This window comes from Panthera onca, chromosome A2 (assembly GCF_046562875.1).
Source record: "Panthera onca isolate mPanOnc1 chromosome A2, mPanOnc1 haplotype 2, whole genome shotgun sequence".
NCBI lineage: Eukaryota > Metazoa > Chordata > Mammalia > Carnivora > Felidae > Panthera > Panthera onca.
The window spans coordinates 19,229,312-19,254,462 of NC_138340.1; the positions used below are offsets into that span (position 1 = coordinate 19,229,312).

At 56.8% G+C, this 25,151-nt stretch overlaps 1 protein-coding gene and 1 long non-coding RNA gene across 3 annotated transcripts; both read left to right on the top strand.

Annotated features, from left to right (window-relative positions):
• Positions 1 to 1,049: 1,049 nt before the first annotated feature.
• SLC38A3 (solute carrier family 38 member 3) lies at positions 1,050 to 15,125 on the top strand. 2 transcript variants are annotated; one of them, XM_060631090.2, is made up of 16 exons: positions 1,050 to 1,178; positions 8,667 to 8,821; positions 8,912 to 8,993; positions 9,161 to 9,276; positions 9,818 to 9,891; positions 9,974 to 10,066; positions 10,169 to 10,250; positions 11,360 to 11,442; positions 11,535 to 11,593; positions 11,790 to 11,954; positions 12,034 to 12,113; positions 12,394 to 12,494; positions 12,729 to 12,853; positions 12,938 to 13,082; positions 14,014 to 14,117; positions 14,208 to 15,125. In XM_060631090.2, the coding sequence occupies exons 2-16, from the start codon at positions 8,721 to 8,723 to the stop codon at positions 14,310 to 14,312; spliced, it is 1,515 nt and encodes a 504-aa protein (XP_060487073.1). In that variant the 5' UTR covers positions 1,050 to 1,178; positions 8,667 to 8,720; the 3' UTR covers positions 14,313 to 15,125. The 2 variants fall into 2 exon arrangements, with proteins under 2 accessions (XP_060487073.1, XP_060487074.1); XM_060631091.2 differs by lacking the exon at positions 1,050 to 1,178 and adding an exon at positions 8,391 to 8,424.
• Positions 15,126 to 20,090: 4,965 nt separating this feature from the next.
• On the top strand, positions 20,091 to 24,482 carry LOC132678582 (uncharacterized). Its single transcript, XR_009609668.2, has 3 exons — positions 20,091 to 20,572; positions 21,480 to 21,568; positions 23,691 to 24,482. It is a non-coding gene; the product is annotated as an uncharacterized LOC132678582 (long non-coding RNA).
• The last annotated feature ends 669 nt before the right edge of the window (positions 24,483 to 25,151 follow it).

Sequence of the window (25,151 nt, forward strand, 5' to 3'; positions counted from 1 at the left end):
GGCCAGAGCCATTTCCCTGTAACACAGAGGGAAACTGAGATAGGCTAGGGCTTGGCTGTGATGGTGCTGTGAGTCAGTAGGAAGAGAATCCAGGAGTCCTGCCTGACTCCCAGCCCAGGACAGGGGAGAGGTTAGGCCTGTCCCCTGAGGGCATTCCCCCCTACCAGGAGGGGGGCAGACATGACACAGAGACGTCCAGCTTGGCTAAGAACAGCAGAGGCCATGGGATTAATCGGATCAGAGCCAGTGGCTGAGAAGCAAGGGACACAGCTGTTCTGGGAACCCCCCCCCCCCAGCTCACCCCCAAGGTCAGGCCTCTCCCAGCTCCCTGCTGGGTAGGCCTGGGGGCCCTTAACACCTACCACCCTGAGCACCAAGGTCTTGGGTGGGAAGCAGGCAGGGGTGGGATAGGAGCCCCTAGCCAATAACAGCACGCCCTAAAACCCCTCCTCCCAGGGCACTGAGTCCCAGGCCCTACTTCCCACGGGCAGACATAGCTGTCAGTTATTCCTTAGAAATACGGAAATGGGAGGCATGGCCAAGGGAGAGCCCAACAAGGCGAAGCGCAAGCCCAGCGTTGCTCCCCTCCTGTCCTCACTGACCCTACCCCTGTCTGTTCCGGTCTCAATCTCTTCTGAATATCTGGGATGAAGACAGAAGAATTGATGCAGGAAAAGCCCCCGTCCTCACCCCATCCCACCTCTGCTTGGAAGAGTGAGGCAAGCAGAAAAGACATTTTGTGTCTGGCTGATGTCTGAAAGTTCCCCACTGAAAGCACCCTTCACCGAGGTTAAGCACTGCTCTGTTCGCTTCTGGCCTCCGGAAGGTGAGAGGAGAGCATTTCAAGGGTTAAGGGAACACTCGGAGACCTCAGAGAGAATCTGCTCTAGACTGAAGCGTTCCGCCCGCAGGACTCAACTGAGCCCCTCCAGGAGCCGCTGCTCTCCTACCTAGGGGCTCTTTAGCGTTCGGGCTGCCCCTTTGCTCCTGGCGGGCCGGGGCCTCCGCCTCTCCCCAGGCCAGCCCCTCCTCCTGCCCGCCGCCTGGGATTGGCGGGCCGGGGGCGGGCCAGGGGCGGGGCCGGGCGCCCTTCATCCCCCGTCGCTGTGCTCAGCCGGGAGCAGAGCGGACAGCGCCAGCCTGAGCGGAGCACCGTGCGTCCCCACCCGCCGGGCCAGGTACCGCTGGGAGCGCCGACCCCCAGTCCAGGGCACCGGGCGGGCAGAGCTCTACTGTGCACCCTCCCGTCCGTAGCTGGGCTCTGGGCAGCGCCTGTTACCCGTCCCGTCCCGGGCAGACACCCCAGCCTCCCGCGAGCCAGAACCCCGCGCGCTCTGGGCTCAGGTCCGGGGACTCGCCAATCAGGGGTCAGTTCTGAGCTTGAACTGGTATCCTGGGAAAGGCATTTCGCCGCCTCAGGGCCTGTCGGCAGGGCCGGGAGGGACAGCAGGAGGTCAGCAGCACTCGGGGCTGGGGCCACAGGACGCCTTGTTGGGGGCTCGGGCGGTGAGCGATGGGCTTCCCGAGGCAGGGCCCACGGGGACTAGCTAGAGAGGGTCCCGGAGGGGGGCCTAAAAGGGCCCGGGAGCGGGCTCTGGAGCGCTGCCCCGACGGGCGCCTGACAGGCAAATCTGCCCGGCTGGCACACCGGGAGTCTGGGTATATTTATCCCGGCTGCGTTGGGCAGGGGCTTGAGGGCAGATCGGGCCAGGCTGCCTGAGGGGCCGTGGGGCACATGTTGGTCCCAGAGTCCGTGCCATTTGCAGCCGGGCCAGCGGGCACGGCAGGAACAGGGCGCGTGTGGCTCCCTGGCCTGAGGGCGGGGCTCTGTGTGCTCTCCTTGCTGCCTCATTCCCCGGTGGGGGTATAAGAGCTGGCGCCGCGCACGCGGGCGGAGGGAAAGGACCAAAACCGGGTTTGCAGGAGCCCGCCCCCGTTCCATTGGCCCCTTCGATTGGCCACAGCGAATGCGTGCGTTTGTTTACACCCGGGGAGGGGGAGGCCAGGGGAGGGGCCTGTGGGAATCCGCCCTCTCCCCCCAGGGCGACCTGAGCGCTGAGCTCAGGTGTAAGCTCTAGGACAAGTCTGAAAGGGACTAAGTCAAAGGTCCTTGCACCTTGCACCCTGCGGGACTCCTCGACCCAGGCCCATCCTTCCTTCAGTCGCCCAGTCCTGTCCTTTCTTCCATGACTTCCTTGGGCCACTGTTCTGGAAGAGGCCTTTGGACCTTCCACCCCTTCCTCTTCAGTAAACAGTTGCATGGGAGTTCAGTTCCTTCAAGAAAGGAAGAAAACTCTTCAGAGCTTCTCAGTCTGGAGCCTAGAAAGCTGAAGAGATCTGGGGACAGTTCCATTTTGAGATGGGGAAGTTCTGCACAACCATGGAAGTCTTCCTGCAGGAAGCACTAGATGTAGGAGGAATCAGGGTGGGTGAGGCCAGGTGTGGCACGTCTCCAAGAGGGCTGGAATGACTGGAATCATTCCATGAGAGTCTCTGACCCTTTGGGGTTGGGGACAGGGGACTGGTTCTCTGGGGAGGGGAGGGGTATATGTCTCAGAACCTCACTCTGCCTGAGCTCATAGAGGCCATGTCCTCACTGGCTTCTCAAAACACTCTTTCTTCAGTACTGGTTCTTTTGGCCCTCATCACAACCTCACCACACACACCCAGTCCAGAGCTCCAGGTGGCCAGACCATGAGAATCAGTTGCTCCTGTCCTGGTGCCTGCTGCCCTAGCAAGTAGCCATGGAAGCTTGGGCAAATAGAGAAAATGAGGCACAACAGGTCTCTGGGTAGTGTCGGGGAAGGTTTTTGAGCTAAACTAAGTGTACCCTGAAAGTCCAGGCTGAGTGTGGAAAAAACAGGCACTCATTCTAAGGGGAAAGCATGTTTTAGGGGAGTGGTTGGCTGCAAGGGAGGTACAGTTTGGTATCTGTGTGCACAGAAAGCCTGTGTGGGATGTGTATACTATGCTGTAGTAAGATAGGAGCTCTGCAGGCACATGATCTAGTTCAGACATGACCAGGGTCCAGGGGCCACTTGGAGCTGGGTTGAGATGGGTTGGGGGCTTGCCAAGGGCCTTGAACCCATTCTATTCCTTTTACAACATTTACTGAGCACCTACTATGTGCCCTGCAAACATTCAGTCTGGTGAGTGGAGGGCTGGCCTTTGACTCTGGATAAGAAGACAGATGCGGTAGTGGGGGGGTGGGGAGGACTCTAGAAGACCAGGCGGGGCTTCTGGGGGCCAAAGGGAAGGACCAGCTGCTGGGGCAGGAGGGGCTTTCCGGTCAGCGGCCTGGGGTGGCTTGGTTTTGAATTTCCGCTCTGCGGGCCACGTCCTGTACACAGCCTCTCAGCCGGCACGTCTGCACACGTGCATGACTGCTGAGAATGGGGGTCACCATCACCTCTGTGTATCTTTTCCATTGTGTGGGTAGACAGTGCTGGACTGGGGAGTGGTGAGCTTTCCAGCTGGGCCTGGACCTGCAGCCCTAGTGGGCTCAGACCCACTGTCTGGATGTCCCTGCACCTAGCTAACGGAGGCATAACCTGCTCTTGTAGGAACCTGCAGATGCTGGGCAGCCTTCTTGTGGGGTCCTCCAGGGTTCTGCCTGGCCATCCCTGAAGTGCCCACTGGGCCTGCAGCTCACTCGCCTGGGCCTCTGGGTCCCTCTTCCCTCTCACTCCTTCTGGGGTCCTCTCTGTCTTTCGTTGGCTGTCTCCCTGTCTCTCTGTCTCTTTTTCCATTTAGCTATCTCTGGCTGGTTGGCCATCGCTGTCTCTCAGCTCTCTGGTTGTCTGTCTCTCTCTGTCTCCCTGTCTGAATGTGTATCCACCTTCCTCTGTGTGTGTTTTCCTGTTGGTGTACCTTTATATCCATCTGCATTTCTCTATCTTCCTGTGCCTCTCTGTCTCTTTTTCTGTCCAGATCAGTATTCATTCACTGCATGTATGTGTTTTCTGCCCTTCCTCTTTCCTTGTCCCTCTCTTCCCTCCCTCTGCCACTCTGCTTCTGCCTGACATTGAATGGTGCCTCTCCTCCAGGCCAACCTTGCCTTTAGCCCCTCCCCCCTTCCACTGGGGTCTCCAATGAGTCCTGAGCTGCCTCAGGCCCCTGCTCCAGCTTTCCTTGGGGCCAGAAGTCCGGCTGTCCAAATATTTGGCCGCCTCCAGGGGATTCCGGGTCAGCAGGGAGGAGGATGGGCTGGCTGGCTCGGGGTCTCCCCTGCCCCTGGGGGGGCCACAGGCACGTGATGTCCTGTCCTTTGCCTTGGCTGGGCCTCCAGCTGCACGTCCCTCTCAGCGGGCTGGCAATGGGGGGAGGGGGCTGCTGCTGGCTCTGGCCCAGTCTTGACCAAGAGGTTCCAGCTGCAGCCTCCACTGGGGGAGCAAGGAGGGTCCTGGGCGGGGTGGGAGGGGAGGCCTAGGGGTCTGGGGCAAGGTCCAACTCCAAGCATCTGTTGGGTGTCTAGCAAATGTACCCTGTCACAGGAAAGTCCAACTTCCGGCCCCAGCTGGGCCCCTCAGATCCTCCTAGACACTTCCGGATGCCCAGAACACAGAAGCACAGACCCCACACACCAGGGCCAAGGAGCTAAACTATGAGCGATCGGTATTGCCAACACATCAATGTTCTGGGCCATCTTCCTTTCCTTGGATGTGCCCTCTCCTCCATACCACCCCCCTCAGTACCAGCCAGGTGTTGACCTTGCAGTGGCCATTTGCCCAGTGTTGTTGACGATGAAGGAGTAGTGGAAGGGGTACTGGATCTACAGAGGTCAAAATCTGGAGTTGTGCGTCTGGAGGAAGGGCTGGGGGTGCACAGAGCTGTAGTATTCTCCTCTGTTCAGAACACCCTTCCATATGCCCTAGCCCTAGCCCCCAGACCTCAGCAATCATCTCCTCACCAATCCCTGGGGCTGTGCCTTGAGAACATATAGTTCAGACATGTCCATTGAATCTAGTTTCCTTGTTGACTGACAGCTTGTCCTAAGATGATGTTCTCCTTCTGAAGCCTGGAGAAGAAGGTGGGCAGGGAGTGCCAAGATAGGAGGGGCACCTTGTCTCAGCCAGGAGGGGACTAAGGATGGCTGAGCTGGAACTGAGAGCAGCCTTCATCCCTGAGCCTCCAGGGATAACCACAACAGACCCTCAGGCCAGACCAGCTGCCTCTCCCCTGAGATCTGGGCTGAGGCTAGGACTTCCCATGCATCAGAAGCCTGGGGACCATGGCAACAAGTTCTATGGGGTCTGTGCCTCAATCAGCACAGACGGCCAGGAAGGACTGAGGGAAGAACAGTGTGGATGCCTCCCTGTAGCCAGCCTGCCACTGCAGACCCATTTATGTCCCTGAGCATTAGGGAGGAAAGCAGGGCTCAAGTCCCTGGTGGTTCCAAGGACCTCAATCCTGGGACAGAGAGGTATGTGTCCTACAGCAGCTGATGCAAGCAGTGGGCCTGTGGTGGCCTGGATTCCTGGACCTCGAAATCTTTAATTAGCCAAACTCAACACCTGCCAAGGTGTGCCTGACAAGTTCTCACCCTGTGATGCCCGCGTGGGCGAGCGTTACCTACTGCACTATCCCTGTGGCTCCTGGCCTCTCCTAGCCCTTATCTCCCAGCAGAGCAAACAGGGCCCAGGGCAGTGGCCCAGGCCATCGATTTCCTGCCCAAGTCCATTCTGCACCCATGACCGATGCTATTCTGATGATCTGCCCAAGGTCGCAGTGACAGCCCCACACTAGAACCTGACCCCTCTCTGGAAGCCCATGGCATGGTCTGGGACAAAGGCCTTGGAGAGGATCCTCACTCTGTCCCCAGCTTTGCCAAACTTCTGGGGACCTCTGCAGGGCAGGAGGACACTGAGGTCCTGAGTGGGGAATACTCTACCCGTGGTCACACAGTAAGGCAGGGCCAGGCCAGGACTCAGACTCAGAATGTCCACTGTGGACTTTCTCAACAGTGGGTCAGATTCTGCTGGCAGATTTCCCTGAGTCCACCCTGACTCCCTGATACAAAGGAGCCTGGGAGGTGGTAGGCCTGAGGGATGGGAGCTGTCAGAAATGGACTGCCAGCCTCAGGGAATGGCTGAGAGTCCACATGCCAGGCTAGCACTCCACTCTGGCTGCTTAGCCCTTAGCCCTGCCCTACACTGAAGTACAGACTAATTGACCTGGCCTTCAAGGCTTTGTCAGGTTTGTCTATAGCCATGGAACCTTCATTCTGCCTCATACCACACCTTAGAGCCTTTGCCCATGCTGTGCCCTCTGCTTAAGGCATTCTTTGCTATTCCACACTTTTGGGACTCCTGGAATTTCAGAAATGGCTCCATCACCTCCTCTGCCAGGAAGCCTTCCTTGATGCCTCTCTCCCCCCTTTTTTGAGTCCCAGCACTATGTGGCTCATATTTAGTTGTTGCAGGAACTATAAGGTGGGGGCTATGTTTGGGGATTTTGTCCCTTCTAGACCAGAAGCCATTTAGGGAAGGACATTCCATGTCCTCTCTGGGACCTCAAACCAGCCCAAGATCCAGCAGTGACTGGTTGTGAGTATCAGACAGGCTGTGAAGGTCTAGGCGTAGGTCCTGCTGGGGGGATGGGGAACCTGGAGACAGGAACTCGGGCACTTTGGCCATGACCATGCCATGGGCTGTGGTCTCCCTGGAGGTAGTGCTGGCTGCTAGGGAAGGATATTAAGGCAGAGAAGGGTGCTTTGTCCAAGCTGCCAACTCAGCACACTCTGAGGGCCTGTCCCAGCCTGCCCAGGGTGGGAGGCCCGAAAAGGGCAACCCTAGCTGAGAGCCAGGGGGTACTCTGGAGTGACTCTGGAGATGAGGTGCTGGCATCTCCACATCCAGCTGGGATCCTTGGAGAGGTGCTGATAGTGAGGCTTAGGGCAGAGACTCATCCAGGGGAAGAGGGCACGAGAGATGTTCACATTGTCATGGACCTGAATGGACAGGGCTGGAGGTGAGATGGGTTCAGATGCCAGCATCAGAAGAAAGAGAGGCAGGCCGAGGGGGCCCGAGGGTTCCAAGTGTGGAGTCTCCAGGACCGAGGTTCCTGGGATCTGAACTCTGGTCTGGGGCTGCCTGGGGCAATGGTGGGCTGGTCATCTAGTCAGTTCTGTGTGGCTGCTGCCTCCAGGACACTGGGGCCTGAGGCCTGAACCCAGCCTTCTGTCCCCACACATAGCCCCAAGTGCTAAGAACCCTGGTGTTCTGGGTTCTAAGCACACCTGAGACCATCAGGATCCGGAGTGGGGATGGGGGGTTCAGGGCGGGATTCAGGATTCCCAAGCAGAGGGCTTGTCATGGCACCAAGCCTAGGCTCCGATAGGGACACCTGGCTGGCTCAGTCAGTAGAGCAGGTCACTCTTGATCTCAGAGTTGTATGTTTGAGCCCCATGTTGAGTGTAGTGATTACTTAAAATTAAAATCTTAAAAAAACAAAACAAAAAACAGGCTAGGCTGTGGCTGACCTGCATGGCAGTGCTGCCCTGTCCCTGATCTCGACTAGGGTCTTAGCTCTCCTTCTGGCCTCTCTGGCCTTCAGGATGTCCTTATAGATCCTGGGGCACTGTGCCAGGTACCTTCTGGGCATGGGGTAGGTGGCTTCCAGCCCCAGTGATGGGTGGGGGGCAAGGGTGGGGGGGAGCTGGCTCCTTAGAGGCCCAGCAGAGCCATGCCCTGAGGACAGGGAAGGGAGGACTGATCCAGTGGCCTAGACTCCTCTACAGCTGCCTAAGACCCTGAGTTCCTGGCCTGGGGTTCTAGGAAATGGAGAATCTGCTCCAATGGTCCACTACTGGAGGGTGGTCACCTAAGGGGTAGGGGTATTCCCCTAGCAGGGGAAGAGAGGTTTGAAGGAGAACATGGCCCTGAGGTCATGGCTGTGTGGAGAGTGAGGACTGTGTGGCTCAGAGAATTCGGCCCTGGGACGCTCGTTTCCTGGATGGCCCCCTGAGGGCCCTTTGCAGCCAGGCAGGCAGGGCCCAGGTGTCCAGCCACCCAGCACCGCCTCAGGCCTCCTGGCTCTGGGGGGGGTAGCCTTTGCGCCTGCCGTTCCCAGCGCCAGCTCTCAGACCACAGAAGGCCCTTTGTTCTGGCTGCCAGCAGTGCCCGCCGGGCGGCTGGGAACAGGGCCCACAGCCCTCACCCTCTCCCAAGGCCTCCAGCCGTCGGGCAGTGCCATTCTAGGTTGGCTAGGAGGCCCCTGGCACACAGGGCCGGCACAGGAAACCGTCTCCCGGTGTTAATGTCAGGGAGGGGGTGTCAATCCAGGGCCCACCACCAGCGCGGGGTCTGGATTCCTGGGACTCAGCATCCTGGGGTCCAGGCACCACTGGACTCTGAACTCAGGTCATCCAGCTGATCCTCACTTTGCAGATGGAGAAACTGAGGTCCCAAGGGCTTGCCTGGACTGGTATGTGAGTGGTGGGGGGAGTGCTACGTACTGGCCAAGGTGTCCCATCAGGATGTCTTGGAGAACTCAGGTATCTGAGCTCTACTCCCCCAAAAGGTCCCGGGGAGGCAGCAGGCACAGCTGCATGTGCACATAAATCCTGAGTGAGCTTCTGGGAGGTGTGATGGGCTGTAGACTCCCCATGGGAGGCTGGGCCATGGGTCCTGGGAGAAGGGATAACCAGAGGGACCATTGCTCTGCAGACCTTTGACTTGTGTTGGTGTGAGAGTCAGTGCTCCGGGTGGCAGACCCTGACCATGGAGGCACCTCTGCAGACGGAAATGGTGGAGCTGGTGCCCAACGGCAAACACTCAGAGGGGCTGCTCCCAGTCACCACCCCCACGGCTGTCAACCAGAGGTGAGCAGAGGGACCCAGTCGTGGTCAGGGCAGGGAAGGATGCAGAGCAAGGGCCGGAGCTGAGCTGACTGCTCTGGCCTGTGCCTACAGGGTCGAAGGCCCCAGACGGAGCTGTGTTGAGGGAGAGGGCTTCCTACAGAAAAACCCCAGCAAGGAGCCACACTTCACAGACGTGAGCCGGGGGGCACAGTGGGGTGGGGGGCTTGGGAGATTTCATGCAGTAACAAAGAGCTCTGGGGCAGCGATGGGGGGTTAAGGGACAGTGAGGGGGAATATTGGGATACCCTCCATGCGTCGCTGTCTCTTCCCCCCGCCCCCATCTCACTCTGGTGCCTGCAGTTTGTGGGGAAGACTTCATTTGGGATGTCAGTGTTCAACCTCAGCAACGCCATCATGGGCAGTGGCATCCTGGGACTCGCCTATGCCATGGCCAACACGGGCATCGTCCTTTTCCTGTGAGTGCCCTCAGTGAACCTTCTAAAGACAGGAGCTCTAAACAGTCCACCAACCATGACCTCCCAGGACCCAGGCTGTGGGTGGGCTCAACCCAAACCATGGCTAAAAAAACCAGCTATGGCCAGACAAATATCCCTCATTTCCTGGTAAACCCACTGAGATTATGACACAGGCAAGCCTAACAGACCTGAATCTATACTTCTACCACCGTTTACACATGATGAACGAAGCCCCATGGCCAGGCCTTGTGTGGACACACGTGTCCTTACTTGGGAGCTCTGCCCTGCAGTCTAAATGGAAACCATGTTTGTTCCAAGAACTCAAGGAGGTAGTGCTCAGAGGGCCCCTTCTAGGTCATGGCTTACCCTGGGTCAAACTGAGCGGTGTTCGCCCCTGCCGGGGCCAGTTGAGCTTGCATCCACACCTGTTGGGGGCTCCAGACACCTGGGTCACAGACCCACATGCCCAGGCCTCCCAGAGCTCACCACCCCTGCCAGCCAGCGAAGCCCTCAGTGGCTCCTTTTCGCCCATCTTCCCCAGGTTCCTGTTGACAGCCGTCGCCCTGCTCTCCAGCTACTCCATCCACCTGCTACTCAAGTCCTCAGGGATCGTGGGTGAGCCCCCAACCCAGCCTGGAGCAGGGGAGGGCTGGGCTGGGGAGAGCACTCCTGACTATTTTGACTCCTGTCCCCACAGGTATCCGTGCCTATGAGCAGCTAGGCTACCGTGCCTTTGGGACCCCAGGAAAGCTGGCAGCGGCCCTGGCCATCACACTGCAGAATATTGGAGGTGGGCCTGGCAGGCAGACCCAGACAGGTGGTGGGCAGGTGGGCGGGCTGAAGACTGGCTGGTTTGGCTGACCCCAGCACCTGCCCGCCTCTCTCCCCCTAGCCATGTCCAGCTACCTGTACATCATCAAGTCCGAGCTGCCTCTTGTCATACAGACCTTCCTGAACCTGGAGGAGCAAACTTCGTGAGCCCCAGGGTGGGGCGGGGCTGGGTGAGGGTAGGAGGGAGGCCTTGGTCTACCCCTCCACATGCACCACTGGCCCTGGGAACCCAGGCTGGGCTAGTGGGAGAGATGAGACAGTGCCTGCAAGTGACTGGTGGAGGGGCAGAGAGCTGCCAGCAGAGCTAACATTCAGTCTACACTCCTTTAGCACCTAAGGGAACCCCCTAGGAGGGCCAGATGGGGCGAGAGGTGGGGTGAGGCTGAGGAAACTGGGCCCCACCTGGGCCAGGACACAGCCTGTGAGAAAAGGAGGACCTGAGAGCTTCGGGCTTAGCTCTAAGCACCTGCTATTCCTGACCAGGGCTTGGGCTTTAGCGCCTGCCGCCCCCTCCCCCTCCTCCTCCCCTCCCCCCCCCCCCCAACCAAGAAATTAAGCCCTTGGTGTCCCAGTTGCTCATCATCAGTTTAGCCAGCACTGATGGAATCAACCATGTTTTGTGGGTGGGGACAGAGAAGACAGCCATGCCCTGCCCTTGGCCACACAGCCCAGGCAAGCAGAGGGGGTTTGAAGTTGAGAGCAGCTCTGGGAGGAGGGAAACAGTCAGGATTCTTCCCCCTGGGTCCTGGGTGCCTTTCCCAAGGAGTTGGCCTTTGGGCTTCCCTGGGAAGGAGGGTCTCCTTCCTTATCCCTTGAGTTCTCTGCGCCATTGGGGGGGGGGGGGGGGTGCAGGATGGTGCAGGATGCAGATGCCAGGAGGGACCACAAGGGGTACAAGATGTTGGAAAGTCCCTGACACCCCCATGGAAAATGTTCCACCTCCCCAGAGCCAGGGTCTTTCATCCCACCCACCTCCTTGGGCCCCTTGGGGCCACCCCCTGGGGAAGCTGGACCCAGACCTGTGTGTCTTGAGAAAAACAGCAGCAGTGACTATAGCCCTAATGGCTACCAAGCAGGAGCTGAGCTCCTTAGTTCTCCCCTCGCCTAGGCCAGTGCTGAGAGAATGTCCATTTTGCAGACTCCGAGCTATGAACAAGTATTTTTCAGGTGGCCCCGATTAGGTATGGAGGCAGACGGCCTCACCCAAGGCTGAGTGGACTCTGATGTTGGCTCCCCACTCCTATTCCTGCAGGGACTGGTACATGAATGGGAACTACCTGGTGATCCTTGTTTCTGTCATCGTCATTCTGCCCCTGGCACTGATGCGGCAGCTTGGTGAGCGTGGCAGGGCTAGGGCCTTGGAGGGGAATGTTGGAGAAATGCCTGGGAAGGGACCCCAGTCTCACGGCCCTTCCCCCACGTTGCAGGCTACCTGGGTTACTCCAGCGGCTTCTCTCTCAGCTGCATGGTGTTCTTCCTAATTGCAGTGAGTCACTTTCCGTGCTGGTGGAGTGAGGGGACAAGTCTCTTGGGGGGCTCCTCTGTCAGGGGCAGGGGGCAGGTCTTTCTGGGAAGCCTGGGTCAGAAGGCAGCTCCTTCTGTCCTGATCTAGATGTGTTTTCATAGTGACTCCCAGGCAAGCCTTGTCTGGCCCTGATACCCCCATCTTCTCTGCAACTCAGGTCATCTACAAAAAGTTCCATGTGCCCTGCCCTCTGCCTCTCAACCTCGCCAACATCACGGGCAACGTCAGCCTCATGGAGGTCACCAAGGAGGAGGCTCAGCTGCAGGCTGAAACAGAGGCTGCAGCCTTCTGCACCCCGAGTTACTTCACACTCAACTCACAGGTTCCAACAGGCCAGGGCAGGGGCTATGGGCCGGGTGAGAGTGAAGGGCTGCCCTGACGCAGTCACCATGTCTATCTAGACAGCATATACCATCCCCATCATGGCCTTCGCCTTCGTCTGCCATCCCGAGGTGCTGCCCATCTATACGGAGCTCAAGGAGTAGGTGTCTATGGTTGCAAGGGGGGTGGCTGCCTTAAACTGGTTTGGGGAGAAGGAATGTGGTCCTGATAGGGTGGGGGCAGGGCGGGGTGGGGAGTGACAGGAGCCAAGTCACTTTATCAAAGATCTCCATGGCTTCCATGAGGGGCGACTGGGGGCAAGGAGGAGACGTCCTCAGCTGCCAAATGGTGAGGGTGTGGTGCCAGAGAGGCCCCAGGGCATACGGGGATCTCCGGTGTGGCCCAGCTTGGTACCCATCCCCTCCCCTGCTTCCCCAAAGCCCCTCCAAGAGGAAGATGCAGCACATCTCCAACCTGTCCATCGCCGTCATGTATGTCATGTACTTCCTGGCTGCCCTCTTCGGCTACCTCACCTTCTACGGTATGGCTGGACCGTGGGGGCAGAGGCAGAGGCCAGGCTGGGGGGCAAGGGGCTGGCCAGTGGCCATGGCACCCTGCATACTGGAGGTGCTAACTAGGTGCGTGATGCCTAACTGTGCCCTACAGCTGTGGAGGTGAGTCTGTTGCCACTTCCCACAGTGTCAGGGTCAACCCAGGCTCAGAGCCCGTCCCCCTCCCTGGGCCACCTGCTGACCATCCTCCCTGCCTGCCACAGACGGGGTGGAGTCGGAGCTACTGCACACCTACAGCAAGGTGGACCCATTTGACGTGCTGATCCTCTGTGTGCGTGTGGCCGTGCTGACGGCAGTCACACTCACAGTGCCAATCGTTCTGTTTCCGGTGAGCCGGTGGGCAGGTGGACCGATGCAGGGTGGGACTTATGGAGCTGACAGACTGGTGACTCTTCCCACCCCCATCCCCCAGGTGCGCCGTGCCATCCAGCAGATGCTGTTTAAGAACCAGGAGTTCAGCTGGCTGCGGCACATACTCATTGCCATCGGCCTGCTCACTTGTATCAACTTGCTGGTTATCTTCGCTCCCAACATCCTGGGCATCTTCGGGGTCATTGGTGAGGGTCCGGCCCAGCTGTGTATAGAGGCAGGACATTGGCCAGAGAATTTCCTATCTAAATCCTGGCAGATTCCTGAGATCATACCCTACCTTTAGTGACAGCTGCTGGCCATGTGCACAACTTGGCTTCCTGTCTGAGATTTTTGTCCTGAAGCCTATTCTAATCCCTTCTGTGGGCTCAAAACCAGAGTCTGTTCCCCCTTGCTGAGGGATGGGGTGGAGCCCGGATGCCAGGGACCTCCACAAAGGGTCTCATTGGGTCTTGTCCCCATTTCACATATGAGGAAACTGAAGTCCGTAGTGATTAAGGGAGTAGCAGAGCCATACGGCTGGTAAGTGGGGGGCCTTGATTTAGCTCTAGGATCATGGAACTATAGGTTCAGTGCTCTGTCCACTGTCTCATCCCAGTTGTGGCTCTAAGGTAGAAAATCAGACAATTCTGAGACATCTTTGGAGTGACCCAGCTCACAAGACTGACTCCTCAGCCCAACTCTGCAGGGACCAAAACACAGACCTGGGGGCTGATTGTCATGGATATCATAGACATGACTATAGGTTCTCTGTGGCCAAAATCTGACTCAAAATGATTTAAGCAAAGAGGAAGGTATTGGCTTAAATAATGGAAAAGCCTTCAGGAATAGCTATATCTAGGAGCCCGATATCTTCAAGACTTTGTCTTTATCTTTTGGCTTACCTTTCCTCTTTGCTAGCTTCATTCACTGACAGATTCTTCTACTGCCAACAGTACTAGCTTTCCATCCAGTTGGACAGAGAATGGGGGGCAGGGGGACTGGTGGGCTCTCCGGAATCAGGCAGAGCTCTCAAGTAGAGTCTCAAGATGAGACTTCCCCAGCAAGGAATCTCTGACCTCACTGAAGGGTTCACCCCTGGACCTTAGCCAATAGCTGGATATATCTCATTCTTTGCAGGTGCCACATCTGCCCCATGCCTCATCTTCATCTTCCCCGCCATCTTCTACTTTCGCATCATACCCACCGAGAAGGAACCTGCAAAGTCTACCCCCAAAATCTTGGTGCGAGGATCCGGGAGGTTGGTGGGCTGGTGTGGGGCTGAGGGAGCTGCCCTGACCTCACACCTGACTCTTGACTCCCTGACCCCATAGGCCCTTTGTTTCGCTGTGCTTGGCCTCTTGCTGATGACCATGAGCTTGAGCTTCATCATCATTGATTGGGTGTCAGGGACCGGCCGGCATGGAGGAAGCCACTAGGAAGACCCCCGGCCTGTTCTGTCTACTCGTCCAAGTACCCCTGCCCAGAGTCTTCAGCCCCTGCTCCCATCCAGTGGCCAGTCAGCGGGGAGAAGAAAGACGTGGTTAACACTATGGCATTTGTCCCCTGCCTCACGTCTTCTCTGTGGAAGGTTTTTGTTACAGCCAGGACCAAGGCCCTTGGACCACTACCTTGCTGGGCTCCCGGGCTACAGGGGCTTCCGGAGTTGGGAGCAGGGTGGGGCTGTGCCCTTGCTCCCGTCCTGTTGCCTCAGATCCCACTCAGGCCCCTGCCCTCCTTGCACAGATGCAAACACTGAGGTCCAACAGCTGCCTACACAGTCTGTAGGGCACACAGAGTTGGAGCCCAAGCCTGCAGCCATCTCCCTACCTTGCTGCTGGACCTTGGTCTGCACTCTGGGGCCTCACCTCCCTCAAAGCACTTGCCTTCCCCCACTTCTGTCCCGGAGGCCCCTTTCAGTCACTTGGACTCAAGCGCTTGGATACTCTCGTCTCCTTCTCCCATCCCCACCACCAGAAGCAGACCACCCCCCATACCTGAAGCCATCAGGTTCTTTTAAATGTGAGGCTGGTGTGGGCACCCCCAGGGACCTGCCCCTTCACCAGTCCTGGGGAGGCTGGGACTCCCCCCACCCCAAGTCTGGGCCATAGCTCACATTCCATTTCTGGGAGAAGAAAGAGGCTGGGGCCCAGAGCGTCTCTGCCCCTGGGAGCCAAAGACCCCAGGGGCTGATCCGGGGTAGGAGTGGAGAGGCTGTCAGCTCCCTTTTATAAATATTATACATAATACCAGCTATGTTGTGTATTCTTGTTCCCCATGGTCCCTGAGCTCCTGGCAAGTGGGTAGAAGTCGGGATATGGATGGAAACGGGAGCCTCTCCTGCCCCCTTCCCTGGGATGAGGGTGAGGATAGGGCCCCTTCCAAACCAGCCAGTGGCATGCTCAGGCCCAGCTCTGGACCTGGGCCAGGCTCAGCACAGACCTGCTTTCTCACGGGGTGAGGTGGGGAGGAATTAATGAGGCCCCAGGAAATGGGACAGAGAGAGGCTCCGGAAGGAGGCAACGTGAGGTGCATCCCCAGTAGCTCCAGGGAGGGTCTGAGCAAGGGGGCAGCTGAGCCCTGAAGAAACCCTGCTGAAGGGCCCCCTGCCCTCCCTGGCTGCCATGTCAATCCTCTGCTAATGCCTTGAGTCTGAGGACAAAAATCCAGGAATTCTGTGAGTTGTCAGGCTGATCTTCTATTAATGGTAAAACCCACTGTGAATAAAGGTGGGTTAATGAGTTCCCGTGTTTGGAGCCCTGAGTTTTGAGTAGGGGGTCCAAGGCAGGGCAGGACTGGCCAAAAGATGCAGGGTAGTCCCAAGTGCCCTGGCCCCGATGAAACTAGGAAGCTGCTCATTTCCTGGGGCAGGCCTCAACCAGCTGGTACCCAGCAAGACGGAGCCGCCTGGGCCTTGGCACCAAACCCTCATTAGGAGAGACCCTGCACCCGGCTAGGCCGCCAGGGAAAGGGCAACAGGAAAAATCCAGTTTGAACTGGCGAGGCAGCTGCCAGCTTGGGAAACCCCTCAAGAAAGAATTTCCTCAAGCTGGTGGCTGGTAGGCCCATGGCTGTGCCAACTGATCAGAGGGGGGCTTCCCGAGTCTAGTTCCCTTCAGCCCCAGGCGCCTGACTCCAGCCTGGGGACTTACCCAGGAGCCCTGCAGCCCCAGAAAAGAGCCGGACACTGGCCGAGAGGTGGCTGCAGCCCAGAGTGTCCTGATGTGAGGGGCTGCCCTCTGGGGGTCTCTGGCTTCCTCCTCATCAGATTAGGTCATAGCCCTGCATGGAGCCTTTGGCTCCTAGAGAGTGGGAGGCAGTGGAGGACAGGGTCCATCCTGCTGAGAGACCTTGGGGGTCTTTTCTCATACTCTGTCCAAAGAAGGCTGCAGGTCAGAGCAGCAGCAAGACTGCCTGGATTCCCTAAAAACCCCAGGCCTGGCATTAGACCTCTCAGACCAAGAGGATGTGTTGACAGTAGGTCCACCTGCTTCACACACACACACACACACACACACACACACTCACGCATGTGCGCGCACACACACACGGGGTGGAGGAAGGACTCTGGCCCCCAAGAGGTCTTCTCTGCCTGCTCAGCAAGGTCTCCTCTAACATGGACCATGAGCAGCATTCTCTAGGGGGGAAGGGGCAGGCAATGTGGCCGCTAGACTATACCAAGTGTCCACATGACTGTTTGAAAATGAATATCTCTTGTTCCTGGCTGTCAAGGTCCAGTCACTCAGCCTCCATAAGGATGGGTCTGCAGGCCCTTGGTCATAGTCATTTTTGTATGTTTTGAAGAATTTCCTAGGTCTTTTTTTTCCTTCTTTCTTGCTTTTTAAAATTTGCTCTGTTTGGAAATGAACGAGTGAAAGCAGCCAGAAACTCCAGCACAAAGGTCTTCTATATTTATTTTCACTGCTTTTCTTATGACCACTTGTAACAGCAAGACAAGATGATATAGACCAGGTAAAGGGGCCAAAGTCAGCCTTGGTCTCTTCTGACCAGCAGCTTCCCCCTGCCCACACCCTCCTCACCTGTGTGCACATGTGTACATTCACCTATTGATGGAAGAGGAATTCACTCATTCAACGAATATTTATCAAGATTTCCCATGTGCTAGGCATCCTTCCAGCACCTGTACACACAGCAGTAAACAAAGTGAAGGCCCTTGCCTTCCTTGAGCTTACATTCTAGGTGTGGGACTGAATTCAGACCAGAAACATGAAACATAATTAGTAAGTTACATTATTTGTTAGAAGATGGTCATACCATAGGTACTAAAATGGCAAGGTAGGAGCAATAGAGAACAGGGGGTCTGGAGGTGGGTCAAGGTGGCCTTCACTGAGAAAAATATGCTTTTCAGAGATTTGGAGAGGGAGGAAGTCATGTGGATGCCTGCAGGGAACATTCCAGCCAGAGGGATCAGCTGGTGCAAAGTTCAGAAGCAGAACATACCTGTGAGAGGAGCAACCAGGAAGTCGTTGTGGCTGCTGTTGAGTGAGGCAGTAGAGGGAAGGAGGGACAAGTGGGGGCTTTTGAGGGGGGAAGATGTGGGGCCTTGCCAGCCACCATAAGGGCTTTGGATTTTTCTCTGGGAAAGGTGAGACCCAATGCCAATTCTTGAACAGAGAAGGGGGCAGGATCTGATTCAGCAGCAACTCTGGATTATTCCAGCTGCTACATGGAGCTTAGACTCTGGGGTGTGGGATGGGGAGCCAAGGGTGACAATGACACACAGCCTATTGCAATTTCAGACAGACATGTCAGGTAGCTCAGCCCAGGTAGTGGCACAGTTGGGGTGAGATGCTGGACATGTGCTGGAGGTAAAGGCAGCAAAGTTCCCTGATTATTTGGACATGGGGGTGGAGTGGGGCAGAAACAAGTCTAGGGTGACTCCAAGGCTGTCTAGGGTCCAAACTGCCACTGCATCCACTGAAGGAGGCAGTTCTTGGGAGGGAGATCAGTTTTGCCCATGAAAAGTCTTAAAAATCGACTAGATATCAAAGTGGGGATGCCAAGTCGGCCACTGGGTATGTGACTCAAGTTCAGTAGAGTGGCCAGAACTGGACCCAGAGTCTGGGAGGCAAAACCAGTGGACAGTAGTTAAGGTCAGGGGCCTGGATGAGATGAGGGTGGTGAGTGAAGACCGAAGGGCAGCAGTCAGGATGGAGCCCTGGAACACTCCTATTAGGAGATAGGAGAGCCAAGGTGGAATCAGAGAAAGAGCTAAGCAGGGGAGCCAGGAGGAAACAAAGGGGGAAGAGGGCATGTGGGAGCCAGACGGGGGTCAAATGCTCAAGGAGGTGAGCATGGAGCTTCAGCTGGGTTCGGCAATGTGTGGGTCACGGCTGTTTTGTGGAGGGAAGGGCAAGCCTGACTGGAGTGGGTAGAGGAGGAAGAGGTAGGACTGGTAAAACTATAATGTTTTTGTTTTGTTTTTGAGAGAGAGAGAGAGAGGGAGAGGGAGAATGAGTGGGGGAGGGGCGGGGAGAGGGGGACAAAGGATCCAAAGCGGGATCTCTGCTGACAGGCTGACAGCAGCAAGCCTGATGTGGGGCTCCAACTCATGAACCCTGAGATCATGACCTGAGCTGAAGTTGGGCACTTAGACTGAACCACCCAGGCGCCCCAGGACTGGTAAGACTACAGACTGGTAAGATCTGTGTGAAGTGAGGGGAGCAGGGCCAACAGAGGCTTTTAGGAAGACTGAGAAGAAGGTACTGAGGAGGAGAGATTGGACCATGGGTGGGAGGTTGGTGAAGGCCAGGGCTGTAGAGATAGTGGGCTAGAAGACAGTAGCTGGAGGTTGGACAGTTGGCATCAGGGTATACAGGGTGGACACTGCCTGGCCTGGCCAAGCCCTGGTAGCCAGGGACATGAAGGAGCACATGGAGGGACCCAGAGGACTCATCCAGATGTCTGCCTTGATCTCAGTTTAAAGTCATCCAGCAACTGATTTTCAAACAACTTGGAACAGGAATAATTGACTGGAAGTTACTTAGAAAGTGCAGCCCTGGAAGAAATCTGAAAGAATAAAACTGCTTTCAAAACCACATAAGGCTGCAAACCTGCCCTGCCACGCACAGCAGGACCTGGACAGTATTAGACTGCAGCTTGATCCCCCATACTCCCAGCCCCAACCCGAGTTCTGCAGAAGGCGGCCTCTGCTGTCCCCTGGCGGCCAATGGCGGGAGTCTGGGCTGTGCTGTGACCCGCCAGACACCTTGTAGGGCTGGGTGGCTGGAATGGTCAGCTATGGCAGTGCAGCCAGGCCCTGAGGCTCCAAGGCAGTCCAAAAAGTCCTCCAGCCTGGTGTGTGGGAGGAAGGCAGGCAGGAAGGCTCCAGGCGGGACGTGAAGGGAAAGGTGGTCAAAAAGGGGCCAGGACCTCAACGTTTGTCATCCTGGGTAGGTGAGCGAGGAGCTGCCAGTCCCACACGTGGTCAGGTCCTCAGAAGGCCAGACAGGGACCTCTACAGGGTTGCCTGATCTGGAAGGAAGGAAGGGGCTGAACTCCTAGAGCCACTCTTGACCTAGCCTTCTGAGACCCCCTCCCCACATGCCCGAACCCCTCTCCTTATCCTGACCAAGTCCACCCTGGGGTCAAACACAACCGTCCCCAGGCTGGGCACGAGGGAAAGACACGGGGCCATCCGACCCCGAGGAAGCCAGGAAGTGGCTGCCCGGGATGGTCCCCCAAATTGGCGCCTGATCTCCGCTGTGAATTTGGGGAGGCGGGAGAGCATCCTGGAACAGAGGGTGGGAAGGTGCCACGACCAGAGGGAGTAGAAGGCGGCTGTTAGGGCACGTCCTGGGGATGGTCCGAGAGAACGGTCTTCCTCTATGGCTGGGAAGGCCAGGCAGGCGGGGATCAGGCGAGGGCCACGGGCGCTCCAAGTGGCAGGCAGATGGGCGGAGGCCGGGGCCAGGGTCGGAGACTAAACAAGGCGAGAAAGCAAGCCTGGTGGGGATAACCTCGAGTGGCAGCCGGAAGACAGCAGCGGCAGGAGAGGCAAAGGCTGCGCGAAGGCGGAGGAAGTGCTGGGTCGGCCTCGGCTCCCGCGCTGCGCCTGAGGCACGCCAGAGGGCGCCGCTGCCCCGCGAAACCTTGCCGGGCCTCCGGCGGCCACAGAAGTCCAGCACTCCCGCCTAGAGAGGACCCGGAAGAGGCGGGGCGCGAGCTCAGAGGCCGCTTCCGGCTTTAGCCCGGCCTGGAGGGCGGAGGGCGCTGGGGCGGGGCGTGGGCCCGAGAACTTGAGGAGCCGGGTTAAGAAATGGGGAGGTGTGAGGGGGCTGCGCTGCGCGGGGTGGCGGACCGTGGCCGGAGGCCGCGGGGGGCGGGACAGGCGCTGGTCTGCGAGGCTGCACCCTCGCAGCTCTCTGCCCTGTGCCTGAGCTCTGGGCCTTTCCCGTTGTGAAATACAGTCCTGGGGCTCCTGGGGAGCCTTAGCTCTGAGCAAGCCCTGGGGGCAGGGCATAGAGTGCTTCGAGCCGTGGAGAGATGCGAAGGGAACTCCAGCAGGGGAAGTGGGGAGTGCTTTCCCCCACAAAGGTGGGAAAGCAGGTGTGGGGCGCGAAGAATCTTTTAAACTAATACTCTTTAAATGTCTATTTGGAGGAGAGGCCAAGTCTGTGGAGAAGGCTGAAAGGGGACCAACCAGCCCAAACTTGCTAGAAGAAACAGTTCAGCCCAGGTATACATACACCCCACTCCATGTCCCTGGTGCTACCTTCTAGGCGACAAGGGACAACCGTGTCTCCTTCAGCTTTCCTCCATCACCTTAACCTTCTGCACCATATAGTGGTCCCCCTCTGTCTCCCTCCCTTCTCCCTTCTCCACAGGGGCATTACTCCTCATAACTGCCAAAGGGAACTTTAAAATAGCAGGTCATGTCACCCTCCCTTAAAAACCCACTAGTTGTGGGGTGTCTGGGTGGCTCAGTCGGTTAAGCATTTAACTTAGGCTCAGGGTGTGATCTCATGGTTTGTGAGTTTGAGCCCCACATCAAGCTCTACACTGACAGTGGGGAGATTGCCTCTCTCTCCCTCTTTCTCTGCTCCTGCCCTGCTCACGTGATCTCTCTCTGAAATTAATTAATTAAAAAAAAAAAACAAAAAACCACCCTAGCTGTTAAACAAAACAAAACGTTAGTTGTTTCCATCACAATTAAATTTGGAATGAAATCTAAACTCGGCCCTGATGATCTGGCCCCTGCTACCACCCCCTGGTGCTAGCCCACAGCCTGGACATCTGACATCCCATGGTGGCCTAGAACCTTTGCTCTGGCTGATAGCATCCTAAAAACTTTTTTCCAGCAGCCTGAAGCAGGCCCCAGCCAGGCTCATTCCTCTGCGTAGTTAGCTTCAGTAGTAGCATCTGCTCCATGCAGTGTGGCAGAGCAATGTCCCCTACTCCCAGGACTCAGTGGCCAGCATCCCTCCCAGGACAAGTCCCCTTTCTCTTGCCCCTCTACTCCCAGTTACCATCGGCAGGAAGCCCCTGAGCCCAGGTGGCTGGGCCTTGGAGGCACCTCATGGGCTGCTTGCTTTTGCATCACCTTCATTAGGCTGTTTTTGCTCCTTCATTAAATTAAATTCCAGGAAGCATTGCTAATGAAGGCCCTAACAAGTCGCGGGAGAGGCTACCAGCCCCAGCCTTTGGACAGCATGACACGGAGGGCTGCAACAAGGTGAACAGAAGAGTGGCTCCTGGGGATAGGCTGATTATCATTTCCCAGGCCCTCTGAGGACCCTGGGTTTCTTGGGGAGCTGGCCTTTAGAGGCTGTGTATGTGGCAGACACAGTAGCGAGTTGGACCATGAGCTCTTCAAGGGGAAGGAGAGGGGCTGAGCTCAGACTTGACCACTAAGCCCCAAGGGCTCCCTGGACAGTTCTCCCCTACTCAGTAGCAGCTTGAGTGCCAGGACCAGTTGTATTTGCAAGGCCAGGCATGGGTCACTGGCCTAGAGATGCTGATGCCTGCTGCAGGCTCAGATGTACCCTTACCTCAGCATCTCTTAGGGACTTGGGAACTCCTTGACTGCCCTACTCAGTGAAGCCCTATGGCAGTCTTCTCTCACATCACAATATGTACCTCTTGCTCTTGCTATTCTGGCCAAGCTGACCTCCTTTCTGTTCTAGGAACACCCTGTGTCTTTCTACCCCAGGGTCTTTGCACTTGCTATTACCTCCACCTATTACTCTTTGGCTTATCACACTGTTGGTCTCTTATCATTTGAAGATCTTCTCAGACTGTTACTCCTGTGTATACTCCCAGTGGCTCTCTTGTCACCCTGTTGATTTCCTCTGAAACTGTTTCTGTTTCCCTGTTTACTTGTTTGGCATGTGCTCCTGAAGGGCAGGGTCCCAGCTGCCTCTCTCTCCCTAGGGTTCTCAGCACAGTGGCACAGTAGACAATGGTTGAGTAGATGACTCATCTTCTCAGACCCTCCTGTCCCCATGTCAGGTGGAGCCCCCTACCCCATCCAGAAACTTCTGGCCTGGGTTCTTCATGCCAAAGCCAATTATCTTTGAAGGAGGCAGATGACCAGGAAGGGGGACCCTGGACTCCAAGACCTCCCAGGCTTGGAACTGTTTCTCTGGAGGGAAGAGAAGCCTGGGAAGAGAGGTTTGAAAGGAAGGAGCAGAGAGGGAAGGGTACCTGACTCCAATCTCAAAACTGCTTCTGGGCTAAGAAGCAGGAAGGGGGAAGTGCAGGGGATGTACCCAGGAGGTGGAGCCTGGCTCAGGGCTGCAGGGAGGGAGCCAGCTCTGGCCACTGAGATCTACAAGCAGAAGCTGCTGAAGCCCTATCTGCAAGGCCTGTGATTTGGTGATCAGAGTTGCTGGGGACTGCCACCTGGGAGCTATGGAAGTGGGGTGGTCAGGACCCTGGACTTTGGGTATCCCTGTAGGGTCCTGCCTGTTCCTGGACTCTGAATGAGGGCAGACACACCCACCCCGAAACTGTCTTTGAGGAAGTACTCATAGCTTCCCCTTCCTGGAGCCTGTGGCCTGGGGTGTCATGGCCCACTGAGGGGGTCTCCATTCCTCACCCTGCTCAGCCTGGTGCGTGGTAGGAACTCAGTACAAGCTGCACCTGCTCTGTGGAGTGTGGTGAGCCCCAGGGCTATTCTAGCTGTCAGAGTGAGCAAGGGAGTTGAGTGAGCCGGCAGCTGCCACTTCTCCATTCTGGCCAGAGTGCTGTCCTCAGTTCTGCTGGCTGTCATTTCACTGTCTTTATGGTCTAGTCCAGGTGGTGCTGGACCAGTGTGCACAGAGACAAGTCCTGCTTCCTTTGGGGCCCATGAGGCCCTGGCTAGGCAGCTATCCTCTGCTCCCAAAATGACATCTCTCAAAAAGACTCCTGGGTTCCCAAACGGGAGGGAAGCAAGCTGTCCGTGTTGTCTCTGGATGACCATGGATGGGTCCCAGCCCCTTCTGATTCTCAATTGCCTCAGCTGTAAAGCAATGGGGTTTCTCCAGCTCTGACCCTTGATTTTCTCCCTGGCCCCTCCCCAAACCTGGTCTCACAGTTCACCTCCAGATTCCCTGTTCCTGCCACATTCTTCCTCAGCTCTCTCCTCCCTCTACCACTCCCCACATCACTTCCACTAAGAAGCCTCCTTCCCAGGCACAATTAGTTCCTGCCTTCTCTGCACATACAATAATGGCAAATACTGTTATAGTGGCAGCAGGATTAGTTGTTTACAGCTTTCCTAGTTCCAGGAGGTGGGGGGGGGGGGGGGAAGGGGGAGAACCCCTGGAAAGGTTGGGGGAGAGTTTGTGTGATTCATTCATTTCATTTGACAGATATTTACCTGCACCCTCAAGGATTATTCTGGGCCTGGAAACAGAGACCCAGATGGAAGAGACTCACCAGCAAGACAGTGGGATCTGGGCCTGGGGTGGGGAAAGCTCCAGGACAGTGGAGTCCTAGAGGCCCAGCTCACAGCCATGGAATGAGAGATAGGGAGGAAGAATGAGTGGAGAGGGATCAAGGGGAGGAGCAAGAGGATGGAGTGAACAAGGTCAGTCACATGGCTTGAGCGTGGATGTGTTAAGTGGGGGGAGATCAGGTGGACCTTGGGTGGGGACAGGGCCTTGCAGAGATCACTATCATAGGACTCACCCCTACTTAGAGTTTTCCATGTGCCACTCACATGGAAACATTTTACATTTTACTTTCATTTCCTCCCTTAGTCCTGACCTTAGCCACTGCAGTGGGTTGATGTTACTGTTAGGCTCATTTACTGATAAGAAAATGGAGGCAGAGGGAGTTTCTGGTATTTCTCCAAAGTAATATGCAGCTAGTAAGTTTGTAGACTGCTCCTCAGAGTTCTTGCTGTCAGTTGCCCCTCTACCACGTCTACTTCCTACACAATCCAAACCAGAATGTCTGGGTTTTATCCTCAGGGCACTGTGGAGCCACAGAAGGTTTATGAGCAAGAGAGTGATGTGATTTCTTTCAGCAGGATCCCTTGGCTGCCATGTAGAGGATGGATTGTAGAGGAAAGATGAGAGCCAGGGAGGAGGCTGGAGGCCCATGAGAAGAGACAGAGAACAGAGACACACATGTGAGGTGGGGGTTGAGGAGGGGAAGAAACTGACAGGGTGTAGGGGTGGAAGGGGGGGGGGCTTGCTCTGGCTGGTGAGAGACCACAAAGTGGAGAGACTAGGAGCAGGGGCCACTGGAGGTGCCTAAAGTGTCTAGGGGAGGTTTCAGAGCAGTGATGGACATGGGGCTGGTGATTAGGGGAGAAGCTGGGCTGGAGATGACAGAATAGGATTCAGAGCCCCAGGAATGGAAGGGAGGCATGTGAATGGAGTGGCAAGCAGAGGCCTAGCCCTACCCTTGGGGCCCCCATGGAGATGGAGAGGGGGAAGCTGGGAGGGGTGGAATAGGGTTGCTGGACACTTTAGGAAGAACGAATAATTAGAGGGAGTGACTATCAGGTGGAAGTGTGCAAGGACCACACAGCCTGGCCTGAGGCTGGAGGAGGACATGCCTCCCTGTGGCCCTGTCCTGCCCTGCCTCCATCGATTGGGGTCTGTGTCTGCCCACCTCTGGTGAGCCTGGCCTCCAAGGGGCTGACAGGTTCTCCCCGTTGCTCAGCAACTGCAAGAGCTGTTGGCTGTTGCTAGGAGCCAGCTGGGGAGGCCCAAGGAGGTAGGATCAGCTCTCAAATGTGGGGCGGGGCTGATGGGGGAAAGAGGCCTGCCTTGGAGCTGGGTTTGTAGCCTGTGTGTGGACAGGCTGTGTTTTTGACTGTG